Source organism: Phlebotomus papatasi, chromosome 3 (assembly GCF_024763615.1).
Source record: "Phlebotomus papatasi isolate M1 chromosome 3, Ppap_2.1, whole genome shotgun sequence".
Taxonomy (NCBI): domain Eukaryota; kingdom Metazoa; phylum Arthropoda; class Insecta; order Diptera; family Psychodidae; genus Phlebotomus; species Phlebotomus papatasi.
In genome coordinates this window covers 3770234-3783511 of record NC_077224.1, presented here as the reverse complement: position 1 = coordinate 3783511, position 13278 = coordinate 3770234, and the positions used below count along the sequence as shown (strand labels likewise).

The window sequence follows — 13278 nt, the reverse complement described above, 5'->3', positions numbered from 1 at the left end:
ACTGATCAGTATATTGTTTCTATAAAATCGAATATCCGATTAATCGATTTATCCGGTTAACGAATTATCCTAAAGTTCGATTTTCGAACATCCAATTATCCTAAAGTTCGATTTTCGAACATCCAATTATCCGCTTATTTCTCCAATTCCAAACTGCAAAAATCCAAGTATCGAATATCAATAATTATCCACAAATCCGAATACGTGATTTTCCTATTATCCAAATATTTGAATATCCAAATATATAATTAACCTAATACTTGAATATCACTGAGAAAAAAGAGGGTGCGATTAACCTTTTTCCCTCATAACTTTGACACTCTTTAGGTGAAAAAATATATCAAAATTTTTAGTGTTAATTTTACATCTTTTTATGATAAAATTAACATGAAAAGGGTAACTTTAACCATAATACTCCTAAAAAGAGTAATATTTACACCGATTTCGAATTAATACTGCAGGGCAAAATTAACTTTTCTGGAATGTTCGTCATGCATGCGTCTGTATAACACACTCTTAGGGTGTCTACACATTGTAAGCAGTTTTCGTCAAAAATGGCTCTTTTAAAGGAAATCGTCTGCACTGCTGTAGGTAGAAACGTCAAAATTCTGTCAAAAATACGATTTTTGACGAAAGTTGCTCCCAATATGTATAGGCCTTTAAGTTGATTTTTATTTGATGTTCCTTATGAACTCTTGCCACCAAAATCCATCTCGACTGAAGTATAGGCCTTAACTGTAAGACGAAATCTTTTACACGAATTTGTTCCCGACAATGGGAACAAAAAGATTCCCCATAAGAGTAACATTTACGTTCCAAAAATTACTTATTTCATGGACATCGAAAATTTTTGGAACAAATATGTTACAGATGTAGGAATAATATTGTTTTAAAAATATGTACCGATTTGTTCCTGACCTGACAGTGGAATCAAAACAGCCAAGTGAAACAAATTCTATTCCAAATTTCAGGAACAAATTTGTATGAAAAGTAATCAACTCAAATTTGTAGACATTCCACCGTATCAAAACGGTTCCAAAAGAAAACTCTAACAGAATTGTAACTATATTTCGTAACAAAACTGTAAAAAAAACTTTTTGGAACAAACAAATATCTTCTCTAGGATCAAATTGATTCCAAAAAAAAGAAATTATTCCAAGGAAAACTTGTTCCAATATTTTGGTCAGTGTTCAAAACTTTTTACCGTGTAGGGAAAACTTATCTTCATGGATCCGCCTGAATCTCTGAGAACTAGTTTGAAAACTCCGAATGAATCCTCCTGGTAGTCCTAACATTGTTTTGTAGGACTAAAATGTCTTCTTGGTTCGATTCTCACTAATTGTTTGACCATGAGGAACTTAAATATTCATTTATAAATTTATTTACGATTAATAGTAAACTTCAGGCGAAGAAAGTTTATCTTGTACGACTGCAAGGCCGATTGATGCTAAACCAAAAAAGGGCTCATAGCCTTTTGACTCAATTAGATTATTTGATTTGTTCAGGAATCGAAGATGAGGAAGCTCTTCTTGCTGCCACACTATCTTCGGATGATCCACACACATGGCCAACGATGCAAGATCTCAATACGCGTCTGCGTCGTGTGATAACGTCATATCAGAGGAATTACAAGAAGGAAGAAATGAAGCAGCAGCAGAAGGCAAAGGTCTGTGTTGAATAAAAATCAAAATGCCGTGTCGAACGAGTTAATTGAACAAAATATAGTTACAGGCCCTGGTGACACCATCATCAATGGCTCCGTCTTCGACACCAACCTCCATGGGAGGATTGTCCATTTCACCAGCATCTATTTCAACAAGTGTAACTACAACGTCTGCAACTGCATCACAACATCAAATGCCTGGCACTTCTGCGCAATCACAGGGACATCAGCAAGGACAGCATCACCATCAGCAGCAACAACAGCAGAATCCACCAATGCCAACGGCTGCGGACTTTTCATTGATGCTGAGCCTTGGATTGGGACTAAATCCAGCTGATGCCAACCAATTAGCCAACTGGGATATCTCAAAATTGGCAATGTACTTGGTAAGTTTGACAAATTTTAAAATTATGATTTTATCTAAGATTTTTTTTTTTAAATATATTAGTATAACATTTTGATATATTTTAGAAAAAAATAAATATTTAATGATATTATAAGCCACGCCCCTTAAGAATCCACTGTCATTAGTTCCCGCCAAGAGTCACTATTCTTTATCCGGTTTGCCATGAGATTTTTGTAATACCAGTAAAATGCGTTAAAAAAAAAACAAAATTTAATAAATTTGTGCATTTATGCGAGTTTTTATGGGGGCGTGGTTTATTTAGTAATATTAAAATTTGAACCATGCTATGATAATTTTATGTTGTCTCAAATGAATATCTGAAAATTCGCATAGCTGAAAACCTGAATGTCTGATTGTCCGAAAATTTGAAAATTCAAATAATTATTCGAAAATTCGATTATCGAATATCCAATTACCCTAATATCTGAAATTCGATTACTCTAAAATTCCAATATGGAATAATCCAAATATTGGAATTTCCAAATGTCCGAAATATTTTTATATCCAATTATACGAAAATTCGAATATGATTATTCGAATATTCGAACATCTGATTATCCGAATGTCAGAAAATTTGAATATCCGAATATCTAAATAAACATTTTACCTAAAACTCAAAAATCCGAATGTACATGTGTCGGGGCCGTCGGGGCGCTCCCAAAATAGGTTCAATAAAAAAAAGGCGTGGCCTAAATAATTTTTCAGTGGAAGTTACTCGTGAAATTATATTTCGTGCGGAAAATTTTCGTTTAGCTTTAGTGGAATTTTCGGAGAGAAGCTCCATCCGGAAACAACAACACAATCTGTGGAGTTCTTGTCAACATCTTCTCCAGAGTTTTCGACACGCTCCGTGTCTTCCTCAGTGGTCAAGTGATGCCAAAGACCTTTCGATTAAGTCCAAATTTGGTCAAATTGGTTAAAAAAAAGATGCGATTCCTTCATTGCAAATTTGGATTGTGCCAAACTCCAACGATATTTATACATAACTAATGCAAGTTTAGTTTAATAATTCTTAAACTGTATGGGATTTTTAATTTAATATAATTAAAGTAATTTAGTTTAAATTGATGAGGAAAATTCGATGAGAAATGCATAAAAGTTTCTGAAAAAATTGAAAGTCGATTATCTCGGAGAAATCCGCTAAAATCCGTGAAAAAATTCTCGTTCCACGAAGATTCGCGAAAAATTACGCGGTCCGCGAAAATCCACGACAAATTCCGTGATCCTCGAAATCTTTCGCTGTCCGCGAAAATCCGCGAAGAAATTCACGCGCCGCGAAAATCTGTGGAAAAAATCACACCACACGAAAATCCGCGTAAAAACTTGTGTCCTTCGGAAAATCCTGGAAAAAAATCACGACCCAGGAAAGTCCGCAAAAAATTTGCGGCTCGCAAAATCTGCATAAAAATTTGCGCCCCGCGAGCAACCGAGAACAAAATCACGATCCGCGAAAGTCCGCAAAAAGTTAGCGTCCCCCGTAAATTCGAGAGAAAAATCACGACACGTGAAAGTTCGTGAAAAGATTCGACACCCATGAAAATCGGCAAGAAGTTCACGTTTCGCGAAAATTCGCGGAAAAAATCAGGACCAGCAAAAATCTGTGAAAAGATTCGACACCCGCGAAAATCCGCAAAACGTTCGCGTTCCAGGAAAATTTGCGAAAAAGCACAACTCGCGAAAATCAGTGAAAAGATTCTACACCCGCGAAAGTCCGCAAAAAATTCACGGCCCGCGAGAATTCGCGGAAAAAATCACGATCAGCAAAAATTCGTGAAAAGATTCGACAGCCACGAAAATCCGCAAAAAGTTCATGACCCACGAAAATTCGCGAAAAAAATATTGTGAAAATATTTCACAGCCGCGAAAATCTGTATAAACTTCGCGTTCCACGAAAATTCGTGAAAAAAGCACAACTCCCGAAAATCCGTGAAAAGATTCGACACACGCGAAAATCCGTAAAAACTTGCGTCCCGCGAAAAACCGCGAACAAAATCACGATCAGCGAAAATCCGCAAAAATTCGCGGCCCGCGAAAATTCTCGAAAAAATCACGACCAGCAAAAATCCGTGAAAATATTCAACACCCGCGAAAATTCGCGAAAAATGCACGACTCGCGACGTGAAAATCTGTGAAAAGATTCGACAGTGGTGTTAATCCACAAAAAACTTCTCATTACACGAAAATTCGCGAAAAAGCACAACTCGCGAAAATCCGTAAAAAAATTTTCCACTCGCGAAAATCCGCAAAAAGTTCACGGCCCGTGAAAATTCGCGAAAAAAATCACAACCAGCAAAAATCCGTGAAAAAATTCGACATCCGCGAAAAACCGCGAAAAAAGTCACAAGACCAGCGAAAATTCGTGAAAAAAATCGCAAAAAATTTTGGATAAAAATCACGACCCGCGAAAATCCGTGAAAAGATTCGACACCCGCGAAGATCCGCAAAATATCGCGTTGCGCGAAAATTCGTGGAAAAAGTCACGACCAACAAAAATCCGTGAAAAGATTCGACATCCGCGAGAAAAATCACGACCCGCGAAAATCAGTGAAAATACTTGTAAAAAAATTGCGAGAAAAATCACGAGACCAGCGAAAATCCACTTAATGCACCCCGCGAAAAGTCGCTATCCGCGTAAATTAGCTTGAAAATTTGCGTCCCGCGAAAATCTGCGTAAAAATTCGTGAAAGATTTTGCGCCTCGTGAAAATCCGCGAAAAAATTCGCAGAGAGAGAGAGAGAGAGAGAGTGTGTGTTAGGAAGATACTGTCTGACGTCGCTTCTCTCGCTTTTTTCCGAGCTTTTAACTACAATATCTCGAGAAATAGTCGATCAACATTCTTTTTTTTTAATTAGTCTAAATTTTCTGCGCTACCACATAAAAACTACAAAACGTGATTTTTAACTGGTTTAGAAACGCTTAAAAAAACTAATAGCATAGAAATTGTCGTACGGGCGAGTAAATATATTTTTAATAAAAAATTATGAAGATATCTTTCCAAACCAGAGATATTGCGTACTAGGGACGACCGGGCCGAATCACACCTAATAAGCCCTCCAGGGTGATTGAATTTTAACATTGAATAATGAAAGATGGTGGTTTTCCGGTGAAAGGAGTCTTTGGGCTAATACTAGGCTATACTAGGAGCTTCTTAAAATTTATACGTTTTTTAATTAAAATTCTCCAAAAAATTGCGTTACCCATAGAATTTGTTTCATCTTTAAAATACTCACCGCTTCAGTAGATATGGTCTACAGATGTTAAATTGTTGAACCTCAGAAATTCAGGAAATGCGCAAAGAAAACCCCAGAAAAATTTACAATTAGTATAATTTATTACAGATAGAATTTAGACGGATTATCGAATTTTTTTCCTCGTGGAAATGATCAAATTGAGATTTTCTGGAGTATTTTACATTCTTTCGGATGGCATCATCCTCTTCCGGGAGCGTCTCCTTCTCCTGGATGTTGATCTTGTCGATTTGCGAGAACGTGAACGTGAGCGTGAACGCTTTCTAGAAGGAGCTCTTCTTCTTCTCCTCCTTGCGTCGGTTGGTTGAGTTGCAGGGGCATCCACTGGAGATCCTTCAGTTGGTGCTTCTTCTTGTTTGTTCTCCATTTCTATTCGTTTTTTTTCCCTTGTTCAGAGGACAATACAAAAATGCTTCCGTATAGAAAAATTTTACTTGAAAAAGTGATTGTTTTGCAACGGATTGCTGATTTATTCAGTGATTTTTTGGTTTGTTTGGGAACTTTGATTTCATCCAGAAAATTGAGAAGGGTTTTTCTCAATGAATTTCTTGCAGCAAAAGATGGGCCATCGGGAGAAGATTGAGCAGCAAGTGCGTGAGAAGGAACGCATGAGGCTGGAATCGGTGCAGAAGAAATGGAATCGAAGGGAAGAGAATGAATTTTTGAGAGTTCTCACGGGCTATGGAATTGATTTGCAAGCATGCACGACAATTCCAACGCCCGATTGGACTAAATTCAAGTCTCTGGCCAAGTTGGAGAAGAAAAGTGATGAGAGTCTGTCGGATTACTACAAAGTCTTCATTGCCATGTGCAAGAGACAGGCAAGTGTGAAGTTGTTGGATGATGAGAAGGGCCTAGAGGGAATTGTTGATGATATCAGTGAAGATCATGCGAGATTGATTTTGGATCGTTTGGAATTGTTGTCGAAATTGAGGGAATTGGTGAAGCATCCGAAGTTGGAGGAGAGAGTTTATCTGGCTCAGAATAACTATGATACGCCAGATTGGTGGGAATCTGGGAAGCATGACAGGGAATTGGTCAGAGCTGTCCTTAAGCATGGTCTCTATCGATCTGATGCCAATATTTTCAATGATACTGAATTCTGCTTCTACGAAGCTGCCAAGAAGTACGAAAGGGAGCTTGAGGCTCAAAATCAAAAGGCTCTGCTCAAGATGGAAGCGGAATTGATGAATCTGGAGAAGAAGGAAGCGTTATCGCTCAAAGTGGAAAAACCCGCAGATTCAGGGCTGAAAATAGAGAAAGTGGCAGTTAAGGCAGAATCTGTAGAGGCTTCAGTTGATCAGGAAGAGATCACTGAAGGTCAGGAAGAGAAGAACAACAAAGAAGAAATGATTGAAGATCCAGAAAAAGCTAAAGAATCTCCAGAAAAGAGCACAGAAAGTGAGACTGAGTCAAAAGATGACAAAGCCAAGAAGGCCGATGATGAAATGGAAGAAAATGAAGAGAAGAAGGTTGACGAGGAGGAATCTGATGAGCCCAGACCCGAACCCGAAGCAATGGATGACGATGAATCACCAAAAGATTTGACGGAAGTAACTGACGCAGACAAAAAGGAGGAAAAGATCCCAGAGGAAGAACAAATTCCCACTCCCAAAGAAGACAAAGCAACTTCAGAGGCAGTTCAGGGCGAAGAAGACGAAGCAAAGGACAAGGAACCAAAGGAAATTGAAGATAAAAGTCCAGAAGAAAAGGTTCCAGGCAAGGAAGAATCTCCAGAAAGTAGTGCAAACAAGGCAGCAACTCCTGAAAGAGTTGCTGCTTCAAGTGAAAAGGAGATCTCAGTCGAGGAGGAATGCAATAAACAAGCAGCTGAACTCAAGGCCAGATTCCCAGATTTGGAAGTTATTCAGCCAGTTGTTAAGCCGAGAATTGCTGAAGTTTTCCCGAAGGAACTTCTATCACTCAGAGGTAAGTTACATTTTTTAATGATTAATTTTTTCAGTTTTTTCCTCTTCTTTTTATTAATTTTGAAGCCAATGGGCTTATGCAAAGGAAACTCTGACATTTTACGCGATTAAATATTTAAATAGGGCATGGGCTTAGAGAAAAGACGAAGTGAAATTTTTTTTTCATTATGAAAAGTTTAAAAAAAAAACTTTCGAATCAATGGAAAATTAAAGTCTAAGCGGGGAGCAACTCATTAGCAGAAACATAAATGAAATTCTCATGTTTCAAAAAAAAATCTGTTTCCAGAAATACTTTCATGTTTTCAGAAATATTGTCATGCTTCTATAAAATATTTTAGAATATTTTGAAACTCAGAAATTCTTTCCTGTGTTTCTAGAAATAATTTTCATGCTTCCAAAAATGTTTCAATGTTCCCAGAAACATTTTTGCTGTTTCTATATATTTTTCGTGCTTGAAAAAAATGTTTCAATGCTTCCGTAAATTCGTCAGTTAAATCAGCATTTGTCGTAACTTCTTTTTGACAACTTTTCAGGAGACGAAATTTTCAGTTCAATATTATTTTTCTTAAAAATGAGCCCCGAATGCAATACTTTTGAGTCAAAATAATAAAAGTGACACTAATAAACTGTAAGTTAACTCGATAAAATCTTTATAAAATGATTTAAAAGCTGAGATATTGAGATATATGTTCGATAAAACATAATAAGATTTTATCGTAACTTCCATCGTTTATAAAGCCGTAACTTCCAATGTATGGAGATCTTGGAAGTTACGACAATTTTCTAAAATGCATTATAACAATTTCAATTATTCTAATGATTTTTATCAAAAAGTGCCTTTATTTGACTAAATTAATCAATTAAACTCTGATCCCTGTCCCTTAAAGCTTTTATTTTATAAATTTTATTGAATAAATTTTGTGCGCCGCGTCGCTTGTTTTGTTTTGAATTAATGACAGATGGGCAGGGATTTTTTCTTACTTTTTTCTCACAAAAATTGAATTAAAATGATTTCATGTTGCATTATTCGCACTGTCTTTGGATATTTGGAAGTGTTTGTGACCGTTTCATTGAAAAATATTACATTTTTGCTGCAAATTACAAGCCACGCAAACGAGCAAAAGAAGTTACGGCAAATGCTGATTAGAGAAAATTTTGTATGGAAATTTGTCGTAACTTCTCCAAAAATGGAAGTTACGACAAATTCTGATAAATTTTTATTAAATAAGGGCACTAGCGATTTTTGCTTAAAATAATTTTTATTGGGATTATAAAAGTTTCTGTTTCTCATATGCGTTTAGTAAACAAAATTACGCCGATTCTAAATATGTATATATCTCAAAATCGCACAAATAAAGTTACGATAAATGCTGATTTAACTGACAAATTATTTGTGCTTCTGGAAACATTTTCAAGTTTCTAGAAATATTTCCGTGCTGCCTAGAAATATTTTTGCCCTTCTGGAAGTATTCTTGTGCTTCTTGAAATATTTCCGTGTTTCCAGAATTATTTCCATGGTTCCGGAAATATTTTCGTGCTTTCCGGAAATATTTCCATGTTCCTAGAAATATTTTGGTGCGTTCCAGAGATATTTCTTTGTCTCTAAAAATATTGCAATGCTTCTGGAATTTTTTCGTGTTTCTAGAAATGTTTTTCAATCTTTCCAGAGACTTTCTTGTGTTCCCAGAAACATTTCCATGCATCTAGAAATATTTTCGTGTTTCTAGAAATGCTCTTCAATCCTTCCATAGGATTTCTTGTGTTTCTAGAAACATTTTCATGCTTCTAGAAGTATTTTTGTGCTTTCCAGATTATATGTGTTCGTTCTTCTTTTAATGTTTCCGTGTTTCCAGAAATATTTCCATGTTTCCAGAAATATTTCCATGTTCCCAGAAATATTTTCGTATTTTCCTGAATTATTTCCATGTCCCCAGAAATATTGCAATGCTTACTGCAATATTTTCGTGTTGCTAAAAATATTTTCATGCTCTAAAAATATTTCCGTGTTTTTCAGAAATATTATTTTTATTCTTTTGAAAATGTTTTCATGCTTCCTGAAATATTTCCGTGTTTCCTGAAATATTTTCATGCTTATAGAAATATTTCCGTGTTTCCAGAAATGTTTCAATGCAGAAGATGCTTTTTGGTGTTTCTCAAAAACGGTTTCATGCGTTTCATGCTTTCAAGAAATACTTCTGTGTGCATTTCAGAAATGTTCACATTGCTGTTTCTGTAAAAGTCTTCTTCATGAAATATTTCCATGTTTCCACAAAAAAATTCCGTAATTTCAGAAATCTTTTAATGCTTCTAGAAATACTTTCGTATTTCTAGAAATGTTCCAATGCTTCTGGAAACTTTTTTATGTTACTAGTGTTGTAGTTATTTTCCAGAGAGGCGAGAAATTCATATTTTCCACCTCTCGCTCCATGGAAGGCTTTTTACTGACGATATAGTTCTGTTGCCCTCCGTATGGGAGATTGGCTAACACAGGCGACATTGTCAGTTAGTCGGTAACATGGCCTGGGAGTGTTCGGATGGGGGCACAAAGCTGGGTCGCTGCTGGGCAATTAACTGCGAAAAGCCTTGGTGTCCATAAGGAATATTTCAGAGCTAAAACTCGACAACACGGATAACATTTCCATGCTAATTTTAAAATATTTTGTGCTTTTCTGAAATGTTTTCGTGCTTCTGGAAAAGTTTTTCCGTGTTTCCTGAAATATTTCCATGTTTTCAGATATATTTTCATGCTTCTAGAAGGGTTTCAATGCTTCCAGAAATCAGTTTTTAGAATCAATGCTTTTAGAAATCTTTTTTCGGTTTCATGGTGTATTTAGGTGTTTCCAGAAATCTTTCATGTTTCAGGAAATATTTTTGTGTTTCCAGAAACTTTCTTGATTCCAGGAATATTTACTTGTTTCCAGAAACATTTTAGCATTTTCGAAAGATTTTTCCTTTGTTGTTTCCAGAAACATTTCCATGTTTTGGAAATTTTCTACGTTTTGCAAAAACGTTTCTCAGCAAAATGGGTTTCTGTTTCTCTAATGAGTTACTCCTCTAGGACTACAAATTTGATTTTAAAATTAGTACACTGTTTATTTTTTGTTAAAAACTTTTGGGAAAAAATATCTGTAAACAAAAACTAAAGATCTTTTAGTTTTAATACGTTTTTCAAAATTATTTTAATCACATTTACAAGTATTTTTATAGGAAAATTTGTCATTTTTTCTTTCTTCATTGTCAGTTTCATTTTTCTGGGTATTGTTTTTTAGCGCTTCATTTATCTTAAATGTTTTTGCAATTATCGTCTTTTCTTTGTGTTGGTTGCTGTCTCGACTGTTTTCGTTTGTTGCTGTTAGTCGTGACAGGAATCAATATAAAAAAAGTCGATAATATAGAAGCACTTGTGCATAGTCATGTGCTAAAAAAATGTTCATTTTTCATTGGAATAGCATCATAATTGATCATCTAGCTTTTCTCGCCGTTTTTCAATGTCATTCAAAGTCAATTCTGGGATAACATGACAACTTATTTTCAATACTATCAACTGTCGATTGTGAAAAATTTAAACGATAGTTGCATTTCCTGTAACTAATTTAGATATTTATCAACAGTCACATTCTTTTAACTCTTTAAGGACGAGAAGGTCAAAAATTGAAGGTCAGAAAAATAATTTTTCTAACTTTTTAGAGCAAGACTTTAGAAGGCCGTAGGAAAAGTTTCATTTTTGAGTCACCGGTGACCCAATCGTCCTTAAAGGGTTAAGAATGTCACAACGAATGGGCAAGTAATGCTTAAAAGGTCGACATGCATAGATTTATCGATCGATACTTTCATCATTGATTTTTAAAATTAGTTAAGCAGAATTAAGCTGTTTCTAAATGGTCAAGAAAATGATGAAGACAACATTACAATAATTTCCTCTGAAGAATATTGATTTGTAAGATGGGGGGTCATCGAAAACTTATAATAGATATCTGGAATCATTTGACCTGTATTTATAAAAAGGTTTCCCCTTTGTTCGCCTTTCAGAAATCAAACCAATTATTCCGAAGCTTCTGTCGAAGCAAATCCTCATTAAGTGGTTCCGTGACTTTGCTCTGGAAAAGAGAATAAGTCACATTATTCACTGTGTTGAGAAGAATGAATGGCCAGTGGGTAGATCATATTCAGCGTACACGGGATGCCAGGGAATGGACTTGGATGTCCCACTCTATGAGACTGTCAAGCGAATTCCTACGGCAATTGATGTGAATCTGGCTGCAGCAGCAGCTGCTGTTGCCAATGTTGGAATGACCGGTGGTCGATCCAATACGCCAGATGTCATAACAATTACCACAGATCAGGGATTGTCCAAGCAACTCCAAAATCCCAATTTGGCATCCATGAATGCGTCAAATATGGGCGGAAGTGCTGCTGCTCTGAGTCAGAGCATGGCTGCGGCTGCGGCAGCAGCTGTTGCAGCATCCAACAAAAAGAGAAAGAGACACATTGCAATTGATGTGGAGACGGAGAGGGCCAAACTTCACGCTCTGCTCAACAATACTCAAAATCCAGGTAGGATTTTTTTTTAAATACATTTTTTACAGGAATATTAAATCAAGTTCCAGGAAAGATACTCTAAAGGATGCTTCAAATTGAGCTCAATACGTTCAAAGTTATCAGGAATTTGAAGACCTTTCAGTTAAATCCAAAATTATCCAAATCGGTTGAGAAATACGCTTCCTGCGGTCTTTTTAACGTTCAAACTTGAAAAATCAAAATCGTTTTTTAGGAGGTATGCAGAAACCTTCTTGGGGTGATGAAGAGTCAAATGAATCACGCAGAAGTTCATCATCGATGTCACTGCAACCACCTCCTGCCCATCAACATCAACCTCTTACGAGATCTACAATGTCGTCCTACAATAAGCCAACAGTTATACCCGGTACCTCTAGTACCCTGACTCCCATAGATTTATCTTCAAGGTACATTTGCTCAAAAACCCTTCCATTTCCTTTGCAACTGCTGACTTTTTCTTTATTTTTTTTTTGTATTTCTGAAGTTTACCAAAAGTCAATATGGCTGAAATGATTAAGAATCCAATTGACTTGAGTGAAGTTCAGGACTTTTCAATGTCAAAGTCCAAGTCATCAAATTCGAGTGCAATGGCGTCTGCCTATGGCAATTCATCGGCAGCTGGAAAGAGCAAATTGGACAATATGTTGACGAAATTGATGAAGAAGAACAACTGCGTAAGTTTCAATTTTAATTTACTGATTTTTTGTATTTTTCCTTAATAGGGGAAGGCGGGGCAGATAAAATTTTCGAAACAGTGTTAAATATTTTCAATGAATTAGTATTCAAATAGATACAAAATTTAATTGACAAAAATGATTAATATTTGTAATAAGTCTTATGCAAAAAAAAATTTGCGTTGCTTGAATAGTCCCACACTCCCCTATTTTTAATATTTCTTCTTTACCTTTAAAATATTCAATTCAGTTTTGAATCATTCCGCCAAGTTCGATCACTAATTAAAATATTCCCTTCATTTGAAATAATTCCCTGAAAAATTACGAAAATTTCATGAAAAATCATAGAAATTTGTCTAAAATTTACGAAAATTTCATGATTTTGGCAAAATTAATTTTTAGTCAAAGAAACATTCCCACAATTAGTATGAAAATAATTCTTGTCCATTATTATTATTTACCTTATTCACCAAGATTTATTTAAATTGAGATGTGAAATTTTAAAAATTTCAATGAAAATTTCATTGTGTTCATGAAATTTTGTGATTTGAAAAAAAAATGCGATTGAAATTTTCTATTTTATAACCGTAAATTACCAAAAATAGTTTTCAAAATGTCGTCTTTAAAGTTGTTTTTAATGAAATGTGCAAGTTAGACATTGAAATTTTGAAATAAGGTAAAGTGCCCTCAAGTCGACTGGTTCCTCAATTCGACCGGTAGAGTTATTTATTCAATTTATTTATACTTGCACTAATATTTGGCGTAAGATCTAACATTAATAGATCAATTATTCTATAAATAA

General features: G+C 35.5%; 1 protein-coding gene across 13 annotated transcripts in view; it reads left to right on the top strand.

Moving 5' to 3' along the window:
* LOC129806461 (chromodomain-helicase-DNA-binding protein 7) overlaps positions 1–13278 on the top strand; it is a 74449-nt gene that overhangs the window by 51950 nt on the left and 9221 nt on the right. For 11 of the 13 annotated variants that reach the window (XM_055855064.1, XM_055855074.1, XM_055855071.1 and 8 more), the window contains 6 exons: positions 1506–1666; positions 1726–2049; positions 5872–7246; positions 11275–11799; positions 12017–12209; positions 12287–12476. In XM_055855064.1, the coding sequence (XP_055711039.1) occupies positions 1506–1666; positions 1726–2049; positions 5872–7246; positions 11275–11799; positions 12017–12209; positions 12287–12476 (2768 nt within the window). The remainder of the gene's footprint in view (positions 1–1505; positions 1667–1725; positions 2050–5871; positions 7247–11274; positions 11800–12016; positions 12210–12286; positions 12477–13278) is intronic. The other 2 variants (XM_055855072.1, XM_055855063.1) reach the window with 1 other exon arrangement.